The 19,474-nt window shown below is 39.2% G+C and overlaps 6 protein-coding genes across 6 annotated transcripts; 5 read left to right on the top strand and 1 right to left on the bottom strand.

Annotated features, from left to right (window-relative positions):
• Positions 1–25: 25 nt before the first annotated feature.
• LOC140765098 (pentatricopeptide repeat-containing protein At1g62350) lies at positions 26–2,737 on the top strand. Its single transcript, XM_073104015.1, has 2 exons — positions 26–489; positions 1,922–2,737. The coding sequence occupies exons 1-2, from the start codon at positions 106–108 to the stop codon at positions 2,312–2,314; spliced, it is 777 nt and encodes a 258-aa protein (XP_072960116.1). The 5' UTR covers positions 26–105; the 3' UTR covers positions 2,315–2,737.
• Positions 2,738–3,583: 846 nt separating this feature from the next.
• Positions 3,584–5,135, top strand: LOC140765632 (uncharacterized). The gene is made up of 3 exons (XM_073104806.1): positions 3,584–3,746; positions 4,291–4,491; positions 4,800–5,135. Exons 1-3 carry the CDS (start codon positions 3,636–3,638, stop codon positions 4,833–4,835), a joined length of 348 nt encoding a protein of 115 aa, XP_072960907.1. The 5' UTR covers positions 3,584–3,635; the 3' UTR covers positions 4,836–5,135.
• Positions 5,136–6,391: 1,256 nt separating this feature from the next.
• LOC140765631 (uncharacterized) lies at positions 6,392–9,413 on the bottom strand. The gene is made up of 2 exons (XM_073104805.1): positions 7,325–9,413; positions 6,392–7,156 (listed from the first exon to the last, which is right to left on the bottom strand). Exons 1-2 carry the CDS (start codon positions 8,173–8,175, stop codon positions 6,508–6,510), a joined length of 1,500 nt encoding a protein of 499 aa, XP_072960906.1. The 5' UTR covers positions 8,176–9,413; the 3' UTR covers positions 6,392–6,507.
• Positions 9,414–11,150: 1,737 nt separating this feature from the next.
• LOC140766215 (PRA1 family protein B3-like) lies at positions 11,151–11,986 on the top strand. Its single transcript, XM_073105687.1, has one exon. The coding sequence runs from the start codon at positions 11,202–11,204 to the stop codon at positions 11,832–11,834; it is 633 nt and encodes a 210-aa protein (XP_072961788.1). The 5' UTR covers positions 11,151–11,201; the 3' UTR covers positions 11,835–11,986.
• An 836-nt stretch (positions 11,987–12,822) lies between these two features.
• Positions 12,823–15,762, top strand: LOC140766216 (uncharacterized). Its single transcript, XM_073105688.1, has 4 exons — positions 12,823–13,611; positions 14,669–14,987; positions 15,075–15,284; positions 15,349–15,762. Exons 2-4 carry the CDS (start codon positions 14,823–14,825, stop codon positions 15,376–15,378), a joined length of 405 nt encoding a protein of 134 aa, XP_072961789.1. The 5' UTR covers positions 12,823–13,611; positions 14,669–14,822; the 3' UTR covers positions 15,379–15,762.
• Positions 15,763–16,543: 781 nt separating this feature from the next.
• LOC140764259 (probably inactive leucine-rich repeat receptor-like protein kinase IMK2) lies at positions 16,544–19,446 on the top strand. Its single transcript, XM_073102728.1, has 2 exons — positions 16,544–18,522; positions 18,627–19,446. Exons 1-2 carry the CDS (start codon positions 16,683–16,685, stop codon positions 19,256–19,258), a joined length of 2,472 nt encoding a protein of 823 aa, XP_072958829.1. The 5' UTR covers positions 16,544–16,682; the 3' UTR covers positions 19,259–19,446.
• The last annotated feature ends 28 nt before the right edge of the window (positions 19,447–19,474 follow it).

Here is a 19,474-nt window from a genome sequence, read left to right as displayed (position 1 = left end):
CTCCGTGCAACTTATGTGCTTACGACTTTACGCGCACCTGACGGCTGTAGCCGAACCCACAGGAATCCAAATAATACGGTGGAGTTTGTATTCTTCCCTAATCCAATGTTTCGCCGCTTTCCAGACTTTCTCAGGCGATCTCCTCTTCTAAACTTCGCGGAAACCCTTCTCCCCACCTCCTTCCTAGCCCGCGATGGAAGCGGCAGCGCTGCCGGAGCAACCGATATCCGCCGCCACTGGTCCTCCTTCACCCCCTCCTCGTCTTCGCTGGCTTCAAGCCCTAGCCTCTCGATCTGGCGGCGGAAGAAGGAGATGGGGAAGGAAGGGCTCTTCGTAGTCCAGCAGCTGAAGCGACTCGCCTTGTCCCGCGGCAGCGGACCAAAATTCGAGCAGTTCATGCGATCCCACGTCTCTCGCCTCCTGAGGACCGATCTCCTCGCCGTCCTCGCCGAATTCCTGCGCCAGGATCACGTCTTTCTCTCCATGAAGGTATCAGAAGTTCATCTCATCTCTATTTAAAGTATCTTTGTTTTCTTTCTTCAGTTTACTGTTCTCTTGCCAATTTATTTTGTTGGTGTCAAAATTGGGCCTTTTGAGTGGGTAATTGTGATGGGAGGGGAAGATAGTCTTTTGATTACGCCGAGGCGCAGAATATGAGCAAATCATGGTGAATCAATTGAGATTTGAGTCTTATGCGAATATTCTTAGATTTACTGGGGACCTGTGAAGATCATTCTAGTATAAATTTTACATGTTTTGAATGGATTTGTCAAGATTTTTCAAAAAATTAAGTGAAGGAATTTAGATTTAATCGGTATCTATCAAGATTGCCATTGGCTGAAAATCCCTTTAGAACTAAAAACATCTAGGTTCTACTCCATTTATGGTAAAATTCCTTCTAAGTATTTCTTTATAGCTTCCAAATAATTTCAAAGAAAATCTGGAGGAATTCAACACAAATATTTGTGCCAACTGCTGTGAAGGTCTTACTATTCGTTTGTAGAAAACCTATTAAGGACTTCCTATATTAGTCGTAAGTTGACTTGCGCTAAGCTGTATATATGCTAGCAAATAACGGAATAATGGCATTCACAATTTCGATCAGCTGTTGCCTTTGTCGTGATTGAGAATTTTGTTTTGGTTTCTTAACGGAATAATGGCATTCACAATTTCAATCAGCTATCACCTACTATTAGGAATAGTAGCTATGATGGGCAATACAAAGATTCCAAGATGCTGTATATCGTCGAATTGTTCAATCCAATATGTGATCCCCCTAGGTGAGAAATTGATCTCGTATTGAAATATACCTGTTGAAGAATATAATGTAAGAGCTTTAGCGAGTGGTTTGTGCTAATGCATATTTAGGCAGATTTTTTCCTCTTCCTCTGCCTATTTTTGTCTGTAACTTTGAACAAGAATGGCTGATAAGAAGTAGATTAGAAGAATCTAGATTGTTATATACCATTTTATCTCTCACATAATCAAATATAACTAGCATTTATCTAAATCAAATGGTTAGTGAACAAGACAAATGAAATCTTGTAGAAAGCAGATTTAGGGTTGTTTGGTAACTTGACATCGAGATGTTACATGCATCAGAAATTAATGGTCCTTTATGCTATCCAATAAAGGGAAAAGACAGTACCTTTTTAGGAATACCATTTGTTATGAGTCCCATGATTACATTTCAGTATGATATTTCACCTCTTATAAGCATATTCATAGCTACATAGTTACACTCACAAGGTCTGTGATCTGAATGTATGCCAGATCTAAAACTGTATTATTCCAGCATGTTGAAATGTTAATTGAGCACATCAATGCTCATGCAATGCTTTGTAAAATTTTATTAGATATGAAGTGTAGGTAGACCTGACATGATTGTTCCTAGAATACTGAGTTTCCACTTTCTTTTCAGATATATGGCGTTGTGCGGAAGGAAATCTGGTATCATCCAGATATGTACTTTTATAGGGACATGCTCATGATGCTTGCAAGGAACAAGAAGATTGAAGAGGCAAGAGAAGTCTGGGCAGACCTGCGGACTGAAAATGTACGATTTGATCAACACACTTATGGCGACCTTGTCAGGGCCTTCTGTGATGGTGGCTTACTTGATCTAGCAATGGAGTTTTATGATGATATGCGGAGCTCTCCAGACCCTCCTCTCTCACTGCCTTTCCGGGTCATTCTCAAAGGTCTCATATCATATCCCGAATTGAGAGAAAGAGTGAAGAAGGATTTCTTGGAGCTCTTTCCTGATATGATTGTGTATGATCCCCCAGAAGACTTGCTTGATGAGCTAAAATGAAATCAATAGAAACAACAAGAAGTTACTTTTGGTTTATGCTTGATTATTCCCTACAAGAAGCTTGGATCAGAAGTGATTATTGAAGCAGAAAACCCGTTGAATGGAAACACAACTTTGGTGGATTAATTTGTTGCTCCAGATGTTGGGTTATTGCCCGTTGGACAAGGATCAGCAGTTCTTTTTTTTTTTTCTCTCCTTTATGAGAGGAAAGGGATCGGTGGATGTTAGTTCTGTCAGTTATCATTCCTTTTGATTATTTTTTAATACTGTGTACATCAGATAGCTAATTACGGTGGTAGCATGGGATATGTATTTCAAGTTGAGCCACTATATAGTACTCATATATGGGAATTATGGAAATGCAAATTTGTCTGAAAAAGAAGAAGGAATTTTATGGTTTGACTGTGAATAGGAAAAGGGTAACATTTATGGCTTCATCTTCGGTTAGTCTCTGTTCGATTCATGAATCAATTTTTTCTATTCTGAAATACAATTACTTATTTTATAATAACAGTGAAACATCCTTAGTAACCTCTTTCTAGAATATAAATAATATAATTTATACTACACACTAATTTAATTATTAATTTATTCTTAATATTTATTTTATTAAAATATTTTATATCAAATTAAAAAGTATTTATAGTAATTTTATAAAAATTAAACATATTTTTTTTTACTTTATATCACATTAAATTTAGTTATTATACTTTTATTTTAGAATACAAGTAAATATAAGAATAATTATTCTCAGAATAAAATTCTTTTTTTTTAATAACAAAAAGAAATATCTATTGACGTTATTCCTAGAGTAAACAAGAACTTAAATATTTCTTAGTGTAATATGGGTGGTTAAATAAGAACATAATTAAATCTTAAATCAAATGGAATAGAAAAACATATTTCTTGTCTTGTTTTCACTTATTTTATTGAGTAAATTGAAGTAATAGGATTTAAACTGATTCAAGATTCTTAAACGAATTTAGTAATTAAATATTTTTTTATATTTAATTAAATTTATTTTTTAAAAAAATTAAGACTAAAAAATAAAACTAATTAATCAAGTTTAGGGGTCAGCCACAAGGCATCAATGAGATTGAAATCGAATCAAATTAATGAAAAATAGTGTTGAGGCCAATATCTCACGTGGCTAAATCCTTTTCTAGCCAACATTCAGCAGGCAGTTGTATCTCCCAGTAAGAAATCGACACGTGAAATATCCGTAAAAGTCCCCCGTTTGACTCCATCCCTTAATAGAGTTTCCATTATTTTGTGGTAGCAAAGCAGATAGAGAGGAGAGAAAGAGAAGACGAGATAGAGAATGCCGTGCCTCAATCTCTCCACTAACGTGAGCCTTGATGGAGTCGACACCTCCGCCATCCTCTCCGAGGCAACCAAGACTGTCGCCAAACTCATCGGCAAGCCAGAAGCTGTCGGTTTCCTCTTCCTAGTATCATCTGCTTCAGTTGTCGTTTCTTCGTGTTTCCTTTGTGGTTTTTATTTGCTTGATGCATCTAAGCTTATGAGATGTGAAAGTTGAGAGCTTGATTCTAAACCTTGTACTGGTTCGCTTCTTGCCGATGCGATTTGCAGTGTATTGCCGTTGGATTTGATGATGTTACATAGCCCTTTGCACAATCTTTGACTTTGATAACTCGAAGCTTCAATTTACTTCATTTTTGGGTAATCAACAAAGAGACACTTTGCTCGTATAAATTTTAGCATCAGGTCCACGTTATCAGTTCGATCCTTTCTTAGTTTGTTACTGCTTGATTTATGTAGTAATTTTAATATGATTTATGTTAACCTTAAATTGTCATTTCTTTCCTAACCTCTTTCCTTCTATGTTTCTATCTCAAATCAAAGTATATGGATTATCATGGATTGAGCATAACTTCCCTGAATAGTTAGTTAGTTCTGGATATAATAGTTACTAAGTGGTTTCCCTTGGTGGCTTTTTGTTTACTTGTTTACAGTATGTGATGATAGTACTCAAAGGATCAGTACCCATGTCATTTGGGGGTACTGAGCAGCCTACAGCTTATGGTGAACTGGTTTCAATTGGAGGCTTGAACCCTGATGTTAACAAGAAACTAAGTGCTGCCATAGCATCGATTTTGGAATCTAAGTTGTCTGTTCCAAAGTCACGTTTCTTTCTCAAGTTCTATGACACAAAGGTAAGCAAGCTCAGTTTCTACAACAACAACAACAAAAAAAAATGATGAGCCCTTGACAGGCTTCAGTCTCTTGCATTGCAAAATGTCTTATCTTGCAGGATATTCAGACTCAAGAAAATACATGGCCCTTTTCATTCTTTCATCAGCCTTAAAACATGGAAATAGTGTCTTACTCTTTAATTTCCTGCAGATTTCCTGGCTTTAAGAACTACGCAATTGACCCTTAATTCATATGAGTCTGGCTATATTTCATTCTTGGATACATTTTATTTTAATGTGTTAATCTATCATCTCATTCTACTCTGCAGGGTTCTAACTTTGGATGGAATGGGTCAACTTTCTAGGTTTCTTGCTTGGATCTGTGGCCTCAGTCATATTTATATCTGGATGATATGTCTGAAGTGCTATTGTGAAGATTTATCTGTTCGTACTCGTGTCAACATCATGTGACTGTGCTTATCAGAACCTGTTGTCTTCATACTTCAAGTTATGTGTTTGATAATATGATGAGCCGTACTTATGAATTGGCTTGATCAGACTTATATGCTAAATTAATTATTAATTGCTGCAAGATATCATCATTTCAAGTTGTAATAGTGGTTTTCCTTAGTATTGTATGTACTCTATCAGTAATCTTTGAGCCATTGAAACAGCATACAATATGAATCACCTGTTATGTTGCAATGTAAAATATCATTTCGGACTTCTAATTGCTTAGAAAATAAATTGAAGATAAATAATGGTTGATCTTACCAACTAAAGGTTATAGCATATTAGTTTAATCTAATTGTTAGATTAGATCCTTCTTCATTCATCTGGCAACATTTATTTGATGTAGGGCATGTGTTTACTGAACTTATCAAATCATTGATACATCAACTAAAAATGAGGTTTCTGTGACTTCAATTATCCATCAAATCGAGTTAAAATGCTTTGTTTGTTAGATTCTTCAATACCATGTTTGCTTCAATAGATATTATCATCAATACTCTGTTGATATATCATATAGTTGTCCAGATTTCTATATTAATTTCGGTGGACTTGTATTATGCTCATTAATGTAGAATTGTAGATATGATGCATTTAAATGTAGATAGAGAATATTGCATTATTATTGCTTTCTCTCATACGTTTTTTGTTTTTTGCATATATTGTTGAAAAGTTTGTTAACATTGCCTCTTATTTTCTGAATTATTACTTTGTCATTAATTGTATTCAGACTGAGATATGTTTGCACATCCATCTATCAGTCCAATATACCAGTGGAGTTAGAAATATTTAGATATGATTGTAAAACTATAAACTGAGAAGTTCTGATGATCTTCTTACATTTAATAGACCTCTCCGAGTTTTCTTCGACATACATAGAAAGGTCTGGAAAGTGAACAAAAGATCTGCTAAAAGAATCCATTATTAATTAGTCTTAAGTCTAATAAGTCTTGCTTCTGGTCATTCCTTTACTAATCAATGTTAATTACTCTGCAAGTTATCTTGTTGTTGAATTTTTATAGTCATTTGGCACAGTCCGTATCACCTGTGCATTTGATTGATTCAACAGATTCATTTCCTTCTGAAATATTTACTTATGCTCATTGTTGTGATATATCCTGGTTAACTCTTGTTCCGGTATCTCTAAGGTCACCAAAGGTACTGAATGATAGATCTAAATATCTAACTGCTGAGTCTTTTTCTTTTCATTGACTAATTACATCTAGGAGCAGTGACTTGGCACACCACACTAACCCTGCCTAAACTGGAAAAAGTGAGCATGGGCAAGGTTTTCTAAGAATTTGGATTACTACAGTAAAGATCTAAATTAGCTGATTATTGAGTCTCATTCGGTTTGAGGGTTTGGCAACCTGACCTTGCTTATTAGCCTGCATGTTTAACGCAGGATAGATTACATAGTGCTGAATGAGAGTGCATCTTTTAGTTCATTAATCATTCATTACAGCATATAAAGGCTTAGATTTACATGAGAACATAATCCTTTTTAATAGGAAAACAGATCGAGTCCTATCCAACTTTTGGAAGGGGAAGGTTGAGCAGTTCTCTGAATTCCAGCATCCTTGTTTCACTGTAAAAGACTCTTTGTTTGTTGGGCCAGTAGGTTAACCAAATTTGGCCTTTGACTTCCCACTGCAAGGCCTTCCCTAAAGCACTTCTGCATACTTTCCACCAGACACTCTCTCCATATTCGTCTCCTGCAAAGATCACCCCTCCTTGCTTGGTGAAGGGCCTATAGACACTCGAGTAGCGGTCTCTGAACCATGATCTAGGTTGGAACAGTGCCAGTTTTGAAGGCTTGGAGGAAAAAACCTCTCTCCCATTCACTCCATCATGGAGAAACCAATTCAAGTTTGCACTGTTACCATATACTGATTGCTCAAATTTCCAGGGTTTCATGCTCATAGTGATGGTCTCAGTTGCTGAAACTCTGAGAGCCATGTAAGAATTCGGGGGATCAAATCCACCTTCAAAAGTTTTATCTAGGCCAACTTCATGAGTAGGGTTATCAGAAGATTTGCTTACTGAGACTGAGAGTACATCTGACTGCAGCATTGGCGTTAGTTGTAGCGATATACGAGATGGGAAATATTTCTCTTTGGATCCATAGCCTCGCTCTGCCATTAGAGATTCCGAAACCAGTCGGTTCACATCACATCTGTAATGCTTGAAAGAGTTAAGGATGTTGTAGTTGTATGCAGCTTATGAAAGATTCAGCCTATTGGTTCAATCACATGTAATACATATGAAGAATTAAGAATATGCTCTAGGTTCATAGGAAGAATGTATTAGTATCGTTTGCTATGAACAATAGGACCAGACTAACCTCACGTTGTCCACATTGACTACCACATCAATCCAGTTTTCGCTGAAAATTACTTTGTAAGCTAGTTGCATCACACCTTCAACCTGCTGGTACTTGAGAGAGAAGAGCAGGCGTTCATCTTGAGTTGTGGAAGTAGGATCTTCTACGCTCATGGCTATGATTGGGCAATACAACTGAACTTTCCAGAGTCCAGGTGCTGACACGGCATAGGAAAACAATGGTGAGGGTGCCTTGAAAGAATGATTGGAAGATTGGAGCTCGATGATCCAATTAGTGACTGCTAGGTGTAATGATCTCATCCATTGTTCTTCGAGGTTGGATCCAAGCATTCGCACAAGAAGCTTTGATGCTTCTCTGCTTCTTGAACTTGTTAATTGAATCCTCAGAGTATCAAGACATCTTCGGCGAAGATCACTAGGGGCTTCATAGGTGCAAATGAGAAAAACAAGAGACAAGAAAGCAAGGTTGAAGATTTCCCTGAAGTTCTCTTTTATTTCTATTGCAGAGAATCTTAAGGAGGATTTCTTGTTAGGTCCATACTTAAGGACCCCATTAACTATATCATAGAAAAGGTGAACTGTGTTCTCTTCATCCAAAGACTGCTGAGTTTTGGTTTTCAGATGTATGGCTGTAGAGGTCCAAAAGGAGATTGGAAGAGGGAGATCAGCAAATACAGAGAAGGTTAAATATGAAGTTGGACTTGGGGGACTTTTGGTGACTCTGAGATTCATGGATGGTTGTGTTGGTGATGTGTTACAGATACAAAGAGACATCGCATTCGTATTCCACTGGGTGAACGGAGGAAGGCTACTTATCCAACCCCAGACATCAGGAACAAAGCTAGAAGCCATGGGAGATGAGATTGGTTCGCTAGAAAGTCTCTCCTGTCATGCATGTAAACTCGGGGATTTATAGAGTAGAGAGAGGGGGATGCTTTCAGAGTAAGTCTAAAGGTAACCAAACTTTGATTCCGATTAATAGTAAGTCTATCTCAGTATAGCAACTTGCTTTAAAGTAGATACTTAATTTGGATTCTTAGTTCATAAGTTTTGGTGCATACTCTTTTAGTTATCAGACTGAATTGCGTATTACACCAATAACTGAATACTCTGATCAGAAAAGCGAAGATCATTTATATGATTGTGAGCCTACAAACACCCTCTCTGTATATACTAGTAAATCTAGAATTTGCTGTTCTCCTTTCTGTAAAAGCTGTGTCTTGCATTCATCTTTATCCAATGACATTGTTTAGTAGCCAGTCAATTTCAGAGATTTAAACCTTCATAATTGAATGATCCAGTTCCACACGCACTTGTGCAGAATATTTTAGATGGAAAAGAAAGATAATTCTAGCATTTCTATTGCAGGATTCCTTCCTTTGTGTGTGATATATCTATGCTTTTTATCCTATCATCTCTATCCTCTTAAATTCTTCACATGTATCTTCCTCATCAAGCTTGAATCGGCTTTTGCTGCGAAGAAAGTCTTGACACATGATGGTTAGGCAGGTTAGGATTACATTCCTTACCTATAAAGTAGCTTCACTCATTATATTCTTGCACTCTGAATATGCCAAGGCTGAATATTACGCATTCTCTGTTCAGGGTCTGCTTCATTGCTTCAAATACTCACCTTTTCCATTGCTTAGTTAATTAGATTTAACTATAAAAATTTCTACTTCATGTACATGTGAAATTGCTCTCTGCTGATAGTTTTAGAGCAATTCTTGTTGGCGAAGTCATGTTTCATCCACATATGATGCTGTTATTCTGAGCAACTTCACATGCATGTGATGCTGATATTCTAAGCAGATTCATTTTTGCTTGTGACTGGCAACATAGTGGAAATCTAATGAAGAGAAGTGTCGATTGAGTGGGCAACAGTTGCTTTAATCGTTCTCATTTAGAATACTAATACCATGATAGTAACTGTTCCAGATTATAATGTACATTTAATTGTTCCACGCTAAATAAAGGGAGACCACAACATCATCAACAGCTCTACTACCATGAAGTGATCTCTTGTCAAAGTAGCCATATTTGTACTCTTTTTTATATTCTTTCTCTTCGATCAATAGAAGTAGTATTGCAATCCTTGTGCCATCTTGTGTGCTTTCGTGTTCTCTCTTTCTTCTCTGCCATTCTCCTGTGCAGGCTTTACTTCAACTGCAGCACTGCAAGAAACTGAAGCTCTTTGGTATGAAAATCCAAGACGTCCTAAATGTGACCTTCGTTATGACTTGGGCTGAGTTTGGATGTGGTTTAGGTTTATTTTTTAAATCAGTTTAATGGGCACTAAATTAGTTTAGTATTGAAACACTAATTTGAGTTTAAAATAAGTCTAGGCTAACCTACTTAAATTTATCCTCCTCTCTCCACTCCTTTTCAATCTAATATTTTCTATTCATCAACAAAATTTAATTATCATTTAAATCCTTCCTTCTCTTATCTATTTATACTCTCATTATCTATTCAGATATAATCATGGCATTACTTAGAGCATCTCTAACCGGGCTCTAAAACTTCAAATTTGGAGCCCGGTGGAGCTCCAACCGAGCTCCAAATAAGGTTCCAAGCCCAGCTTCAATACTATTCAACTTTTAGAAATACCAATTTTGCCCTACAAAAGCCTCATTTAAAATTTTAAATTCCGTCTGTATCATTTATTAAATAATCTAATTAATTAATTAATTAAACTGAATATATAATTAATTTTATTAATTAATTTTTAACAAAAATAGTACCATTAGAATGCTCTCATCGAGATTTTTAAAATGAGTCTAATATTAAATTATTTAATTTGTTTTAAATATTTTATTTTAATTTTATGTAATATAATTTTGATGTTTTTAATTAAAAAATAGTAATTTAAAATTATATGTGAAATTATTGAATATTAGTCTTATTATAAATATATCGATGAGAGTTTTATAAACATATATTTTTTATTAAAAAATAATAATATTAAGAGGTCTTATTAAGTGATTTAGCATATATATATATATATAATTATATTAATTAAATAATAAATATGGAGCCCGATGCGTTAGAGTGCACTGGGCTCTTAACTCTATATTTGGAGCTCCAAATATAGAGTCCTCCCTTGGAGATGCTCTTAATCGATTTACAACCGAATATACCATGTCTCTAAACCGATTAAAGCTAATTTATTATAGAGATTTAAGAAATGAGAATAGCTAAGCAAAATTTAATTGTATAACATTTGGTGCATAGACATAAGGAAAGTTTGATTCAAGCTTCCCTTATAACATTATTTATGAGTAGAATATTCTAAGTTATAAATAAATTATTTAAATTATACTTCATTACCTTATTCTAATTATTAATATTAATCCTATAGATAATATAATCAGTTTCCTTTTCTTTTTTCCAATCCATATAAAACTCTCTTGTGCAATGATATACTTAAAATCCAAATCTAATTTTTTGTCTTTTTTGTTGGAAAGATATAAAATCAATAAAAAATTTAATTTAAATATATTCATCTATATCTCATTATTCCGAATAATATCCAAAATAATAATTTTTTCTCCCTCTCTAAATTGTTTGGGAGGTTTCAGCCCTTTTTCTATATACTAATTAAAAATGAAATATATCAGAAATTATAAGGATGTGTTGTCACATATTTTGAAAAGATTTCCGATCAAAAATGAAGTAGAATTATTCTATAATATATTTTATATATCACTGTAAACTCCGCTAATTCCTCAGCAGTCAATTATACGTTGTATGCTATACAAATCTAAGTCCATAGTCATACTCTCCAAGACCCTCCTACCTCATATCTTCTCTCCAGTCAAAACAATCTCTCTCTCTCTCTCTCTCTCTCTCTCTCTCTCTCTCTCTCTCTCTCTCTCATGGCTTCCTCCTCTCCCCCCATCCTCCCCACTACTACTACCACAACCACTACCAATTCCTCCTCCGCCTTCCGCCTCTTCCTCTCCCGCCTTTCCGACTCCACCCGCCGCTCCCTCTCACACCGGCGCCCCTGGTCTGAGCTCCTTGACTGGTCGGCCTTCTCCAGACCTGATTCCGTCTCCTCCGCGGCCGCCCGCCTCCGCCGCAACCTACCCTACTTCCGCGTCAACTACCTCCTCCTCCTCGCCGTCGCCCTCGCCTTCTCCCTTCTCACCCACCCTTTCTCCCTCTTCCTCCTCCTCTCCCTCCTTGGCGCCTGGTCCTTCCTTTATCTATTCCGCCCCAACGACTCCCCGCCCCTCGTCCTCCTCGGCCGCCAGTTCTCCGATCGCGAAACCCTAGCCGCGCTCTCCCTCCTCACCCTCCTCGTGATCTTCCTCACCTCCGTCGGATCCCTCATTGTCTCCGCCCTCACTGTTGGATCCGGGCTAGTCTGCCTCCACGCCGCCTTCCGAGTTCCCGAGGATCTGTTCCTCGATGATCAGGAAGCCGCCGTCGGCGCCGGTGCAGGGCTGCTCTCCTTCCTCGGCGGTGTCGATTCGTCCGCCGTCGCTGCTGCTGTTCGCGTGTGAGGCGGATCCGAGTAGGTTTGTTTCGCTTTGTCGATGATCTTGGAGCTAGGGTTTGGTTACTGCTCCGCCTAATGCTATGTTTGGATCTGATTCTTGTAACTGTTTTGGATAAGCTAACGAATTGTTGCTCTATATTCATATCTTTTTGGGTAGATCTGCTATTGCATTGTTTCTTTTTCAGTTACTTTATTGGATCTGAGATCAGATCTAACTGTTCTTGAATCCTCTTGTTATGTAATTCTTTTTAAATCTAGTGCTTGATATTCAGGCAATTTAGATCTGGGGAGCTGCAAATAAACATCTTGGCGTGTGTTCCTAGGCTTCCAGATTTAGATCTTGATTTATGATTCGGGAGGTATAATATTAATGTTTGGTGAGAGTGTAACCTTGTCCAGTGATTTGACAACAAGAGTGGTTATGAATACTTGGGATTATTTGGGGACGAGATCTTTTATTTTTTATGTCTACAGTGCTGTTACTTTAGTCATAAATGAGTGCAGTCATAATGTTTAGATCCCTAGAGTATATTCTGCTTCTCTTATGGGTCAATTGATTATATCGTTATTATGAGGTTATCAAGTGGAAGTGAACATAGCCTAGCATTGCAGCAATTAGTGAAATGGGTAAAAGTAAATGAATAGAAATATCTAGGATAGGATAGGGTATGGTGGTGGTTTAATCTTCAGTAGATATTTAATTGCTTTTAGAGTAGAAGACAATCTGAAAACACTAGTTAAGGTTGGTAGATTAACCTCAGGTGTTTTACACTACAATGATAAACTGCAATAAAGTTTGGGATCTGAAACAATCAGTTAGATAAGTGGTTTTATCTTACTTCTACTTGATGCTGGTTATAATTTTCTTACCATCTCCACTGTTGCTCATTTCGGGTATCAGCAGATGCTGTTTTTCTGAAACTTCACAAGCAGGAGATTATCTCTATGCTTTTTGATAGTATCTCTATGCTGTGATTGCTGCAGTACAACATAATACCTTCCATCTTGTGAACCTCTCTGTTCTTTTATTGTTTCTTCCCGATTAGGCTTCTTTATGACGAGGTTATGAAATCTTGCAAAAGTTTTGTAGATGAAATTCTTTTTTATTAAATTCGTATTTCCTAAGAAATAAGGTCAAGAAATGGAAAAGTTAAACGTATACTTAATTAAGTTAGACACTGGTACTGGAGCTCCAAACTCTAACAAGGCACAGTTACAGGCCGACCCTACTGGCGATAGCAAGTTTTTTATTAATCCAAGCTTCTGGCTTCGTCTCAAGTTCGTGGACCTTGTAAACCTACTTCGACCGTACCAAAGAAGTTTTTTAACGTTAACAAAGCCAACAACAGATACATTACAAATTCGCTCGAACATTTTATATATATATATATATAAACCAACAACCAATTGCACCAACCCTATCACCCACTCTCTAAAACCCATTTCATTCAACCCGACCCCCATTCGATAACTCATAGAAAGGACGATACCATTCGTCATACCGAGCCCGTCACCGTACGACCAGTAAGCCTGCGTGCTATTCCAAACCCTTCTACCCATTATTTCCGAACGTCTTCTCACCATTTCCAAAACCCCAACCCCCAAACCTGTCCGTGCTCATACAATAGCTTCACCAAAAATTGATCTGCCCTTCGACTCCCATCAGTGCCCCGCCAACTCATCGGCCGCCGCCTCTCTGACCGACGTCCGAAGCCCGGGCTCTCTCAGCATGATGACGAGGCGCCAGCCTGGGTCGAAATCGAGGAATAACTGCAGTAGAGGTGATCTTCCTTAAATCTTCAAAAGTTTTCCAGATTTTTTTTTTTTTTAAAGTCATGGTATGTTAATTGTGTTCATCAATCGTAAGAAACAGAGAGCAAATTCTCTCCGTAATATTCTGAGAGCGAATGGCGACTATCCATTTAGGACACGCATACAAACATTCATATGGTGCACTTTCTGAGAGAGCATGCATAATTGCATACAATCGTAGAGAGCAACGGAATCTGATAGCAAATGCGCACTTCCCCATTTAGATGCGCAGATAGTTATATGTAGAATACGTATATTGCAGTTGTGAATGCCTCCTTATCTTGAGCGCCAATCCGCACGTACTCTTTATACGTGCCAACATTAGTATGGATCAAAGCAAACCATGTACAATTAAAGCATGTCACATTTGTATGGATTAAACCCTTCTCCTTTTCTTACAGATAAAGACAAAGAGAAATATATCCCTAGAGCTGCTAGTAGCATCAAGAAGACACCAGCTCTCAATGCCGTTGCAAAAACACTAAAGTGAAAAGGAAAGATACAAGGACATATTTCAGAAGATTATAGAGTTAAATTACCTCAAGATGCTACGTTCGCATCTTATCTAAAACGGCAGGAAAATATGCTAGGGAGCCACATAGGACCATATTTTAAACAGGACGCCCTTTGCTCAGTTGGTGGACTCCCCGTTCTTAGACGCAAATATGCCTCTAGTGTAGGAGCTTGTAAGTGAGTGGCAGCAGGAGGGAAAGTTCAAAATTGGCCCCTGCATCCTGGAGCTGACAAAGGAGGATGTTGCTGTTGTAACAGGGCTCCAATTTGGAGGAGAGAATATTTCGGTTTGATGATGCTGAGAATAATGGGGTGCTCAATTTATTGGTCGTCACCTCAAATTGTATCAAAAGTTGGATCGAGTTGTGTTAGAAACCATTTTGTATCAAAAGTTGGATCGAGTTGTGTTAGAAACCATTTTGAAACAGTTTTTCACCGAGCAATGATCAAAATGATCTAATTCACTTTTGTTGAATATATATTCTTTATATGTTTACGACTTTCTTGTTTCAGAGAAGCAACTAGAAATGCCCTGAGATACTTGCCCAGTACCTCGAAGATTTAGATGGCCTGTCAAGATATTCATGGGCAACAGCAATACATAAATATTCATCTCAGAGACACATAAGAAAGTACCCTTACGAGGAACAAGGACAAGGAATGCTACATGAATGGTGCAGCACTAGTGCTAATGGTTTGGTTCTACGAGCATGTGCATTTCAAAGAAGCGCCTAATCCGGTAGTATTTCCCTGTTTGAAGAGATGGACAACATCTAAGGTCATGCATGGAGATACTGCACGGAAGCTAATTTTAAGTTTAGAGCTCAACATGGTAAGCTTTTTAGACCTTTTTATTTTGCCTTCTTTACATTGTCTTCTTGCTAGCTAACATTAACTAATAGTCGATTGATATAAATAGGTGAAAATAACATTAGAATACACACCAGAGGAGATGCATCTTCTTAATAGGGATTGGCCTAAATTGGAAGAGCTGGAAAGCGAGAGTAGTTATTCCTATGAGGATTGCCCTATAGATACACGACCCTCTACTTCTGAAGGACAAGCCCAGTCTAAAGGATGTGAGACACAGGAAAGCACAGACACAGAAGCCGGCACATCCAACACAAAGGTAACGCTAGTACCAATCAAACATTTTACTCTATGCATGCAAACTCTAAACACTCTGGTTGTAGGACGAAGTATTGGAAGAGAAAGTAAGTTAGCTTGTGCATGAAGTGTGGGAAATTAAGTGTGCAATTTTAGATATACAATCTAATTTGAAGGTGCTGCTCGAAGCATCCAAAAGTTCCTGCCGTCGAGGAAATGAGCATAGATGCAATGTTTCAAGGGTGGATGAAGAAGGCACCACTACGCCTGGAAATAGCCCTGTGGTAGAAGGTATGGGCAATGTAGGTCCAGCTGACGAGGAGGATGGAATCTCGTTGCTTGTTAATATTTTCCATGTATTTATTTCTTGGCCAAGGCATCCCTAAATAGTTCTGCCTCTATTGTCAGATTTTGTAACCTTGTACCTTTCTTTTGTTGTGTTATCTGGACTATATGCTCTGAGACGATCCTTTGTAATCAATATTCTGACATATAAAATAGCTGTGACACTCCTTTGTAATGTTTGCAATGGCGATTCAATTACTTTGAATTATTGCATTCAATTACTTTGAATTATTACATTGTCGAGCTGCTTCTTAAAATCAGTACAGTAAAACCGTCAATTTTGAACAGACCTATTAAGCTAAGTCACTAAATTATTAAGTAATTTTATTTATAATAATTATTTGAGATTAGAGTTAGCCTAGGTAATTTTTTTAGCGGTACCTATTAATTTTACTAAAGATAGTTAGTGACTTCAGAAATACTTCGTCAATCACTTTAGAAATACTTCGTCTTCCATTTTTGGGATGGCTCGGACTTTGGCGAGTCGAAATTCATTGTATGTAAAGATGCTGTTGGTACCTTGCATTTTAATTTGACTAAAAGAGAAGGAAGAGGGAGGGGGGGGAGGAGAAAGAGGGGGAGTTCCAGTCTTAAGTAACGGCGTGTCCTCGGTATTTGTGTAGGCGAGTCAACTCGTGGAACTCGATTAGTTAATGCGGGTTCCAGATCCGATGGCTTGGGGAGATGGTGGACCACACCGTTGTAAATAAATAAATTTAGCCGTTGGGCAGCACCACCTTAAGTTTGGACTCGAGACAAGATTCCATTTCCAACAACTCACTTCCCCTCCTTCTCTCAAGTCACTCTCGGCTCTCACAGAAGCTAAACAATAAAAGAAAACTAGCCGTTATCATCTAAATCCAAATGGCTCCCTAAACTAAAAACAAATCCCGTTCTGACCATCACGAACTCGTCCCTCCAGTGTATAAAATTCCCTCCCTTTATTTCTCCAACCCCATCTCATTTCTCCTCCTCCTCCTCCTCCTCCTCCTCTCAATTCAAAGTAGGAAAGCACCCATCTCCAGCTGCAGCTGCTGCAATAGCAGGGAGTAGTTAGCCACCTGCCTCATTTGTTATGGGTGGATTCTGTCAGTCTTCTCTGGTATCTACAAGATACCACAAGAAACGAGAACCATTCATGAAGAAGCTCTTCCCATGCCAGTACCTGCTTCTCTTCCTTCACATTCTATCCCTCTTTTGTATACAACGAGGGTCCTGCCACTCTTGGGATGGAGTACTCATCACCCAAGTGGATTACCAGGGCCTCCAGGCCGTGAAGCATGGACTGGAAGACGGAGGAGGATTACTGAGAAGCTGGAACGATACCGGCCTCGACGCATGCTCCGGCGCTTGGATCGGCATCAAATGCGCCCGGGGAAAGGTCATCGCAATCCAGCTTCCGTGGAAGGGACTGGGCGGCTACATCTCCGATAAGATCGGCGGGCTGACGGCGTTAAGGAGGCTGAGCCTCCATGACAATGCTATAGGTGGGCAAATTCCCGCGTCTCTCGGGCTTCTTCGTGATCTTAGAGGCGTCTATCTCTTCAATAATCGCTTCTCCGGCGCGATCCCGCCAAATATTGGTAACTGTTTCTTGCTCCAGACTCTTGATTTAAGCAACAATTTGCTCACTGGGAGTGTTCCTTTTTCCATTGCAAACTCTACTAGGCTCTACAGACTAAACCTTAGTTATAACAACTTAACTGGTAGCATCCCAGAGGGCCTCACTGGCCTCCCTTCTCTTACATTCCTTCTCCTCCAGCACAATGACCTTTCTGGCTCCATTCCTGATACCTGGGGAGGAATAGGAGATAATAAGAGTTCCTATCAGCTTCAGACATTAAATTTTGATCATAACTCCTTATCTGGAACAATTCCCATCTCCCTCGGTAGGCTAGGAATGCTACAAGAGTTGGATCTTAGTGACAACCAGCTCAATGGAAGCATACCAGAAGAAATAGGGAGTCTTTCGAGTCTTCAAGCCTTAGACCTCTCTGGGAACTCCATTAATGGGAGGTTTCCTACATCCCTCTGCAACCTCTCCTCATTGGTTCAACTCAATCTTGAGGGTAACTACATTGAGGACCAGATCCCAGAAGCCATTGATGGGCTCAAGAACCTCTCTTTCCTCTCCTTCAGCAGAAATCTCATCGATGGTCCGATCCCCACGGTGATTGGAAACATACATAGCCTTGCACATCTAGACTTGTCTGAGAACAACCTCACTGGAGCAATTCCTGATACTGTTGAGAACCTAACCAGTCTAACGTACTTCAACGTATCAAATAACAACCTATCAGGCTCTGTACCTCTTATCCTCGCCGAAAAGTTCGATCCAAGCTCTTTCGCCGGCAACCTGCAACTCTGCGGCTACGTTGCTTCGGCTCCATGTCCTTCTTTACATCCCGGTACACGAAAACTTAACAAAAAGGAGCTCATAGTCACAGTTGCAGGCATTGTCTTTCTATTCCTTCTTCTGCTCTGCACTGCTCTGCTCTCATGGTTGTTTGGAAGAAGGGCTAAATCGAGCGGAAAGAGCTCAGCCGACGCAAGTAGTGGGAAGAAGACCGTGGAAGATAAAAAGGAGGGTGGCGGAGGCAAGTTGGTAATCTTGGACGGGCATCTCTTGTTCACGGCCGACGACCTTTTGTGCGCGACGGCGGAGATCATGGGGAAAAGCAGTTTTGGTACAGTTTATAAAGCAACGTTGGAGGATGGAAGCCAAGTTGCAGTGAAGAGGCTAAAGGAGAAGCTTGCTAAGAATCCAAAGGAATTTGAGGCAGAGTTGACTGTGCTTGGAAAGATTCAGCATCAAAATCTTCTTGCTCTTAGAGCTTACTACATGGGGCCTAAAGGGGAGAAGCTACTAGTCTTTGACTTCATGCCCAAGGGAAGCCTTGCAGCTTTTCTCCATGGTAAGCCTCCTACTAATCTTCATGCCATCTTTTATATAGATCATAACAATTAGAGATCTACTAGAGATCGATTTGTTTAACTTTGGAGCTTGATATTCTCTCAGCTCGAGGCCCAGCTGCCAACTCAATTGCATGGCCTACAAGGATGAACATAGCCATGGGCATCGCCCGTGGTCTCCACCACCTCCACACCAACGCAGGCATCATCCATGGGAACCTCACGAGCAGCAACACTCTCCTAGACGAGCAAACCGACCCCAAGATATCCGAGTACGGCCTCTCCAGCCTCATGGTCTCCGACGCCAACTCCGACGTGATCGCCACCGCTGGAGCGCATGGATACCGCGCTCCTGAGCTCGCCAAAATAAAGAAGGCGGACGCGAAGACCGATGTGTACAGTCTCGGGATGATCATTCTTGAGCTAGTGACGGGGAAGCCACCAGGGGAGACGATTAATGGAATGGAGTTGAGGCAATGGGTGGCGTCCATGAGTGAGGAGGAGTGGAGTAATGAGGTGTTCGATCTGGAGCTGATGAAGGACTCGGCCGTGACGCAGGAGAAGTTGGTGGAGACGTTGAAGCTGGCGTTGCGATGTATCAATTCATCACCGGTGGAAAGGCCAGAAGTTGAGCAAATTTTGCAGCAGTTGGAAGAGATTGAGCCTGGAATCGCTGCTTCTGTGGCTGCTGCAGAGGAAACCAAGGATGCCGCTCCGGAGTCCACAGATGCTAACTAGTTGTTATTATAGGTTTATATGGTAGAATTGATATTCTTCTTAGGTTAAGTATTGATAGAATAAGTTATTCTTTTCCAAAAATCTACTCCAATCGAGAATCTAATGTAATGCCGCTTTATGATGCTGTGCACTTCTGGGCATCGCTTTCACGACTTGTCTCATCGGCGAATAACGCCAGTTAAAAGGAATCATGCATGCAGGTGTGTTACCTGAGAA

The sequence above is a fragment of the Typha angustifolia genome, chromosome 8, assembly GCF_048772165.1.
Source record: "Typha angustifolia cultivar Huaian chromosome 8, ASM4877216v1, whole genome shotgun sequence".
In the NCBI taxonomy this organism is placed as follows: Eukaryota; Viridiplantae; Streptophyta; class Magnoliopsida; order Poales; family Typhaceae; genus Typha; species Typha angustifolia.
The sequence above is the reverse complement of the archived record's forward strand: the minus strand, read 5'-3'. Positions and strand labels throughout refer to the sequence as shown.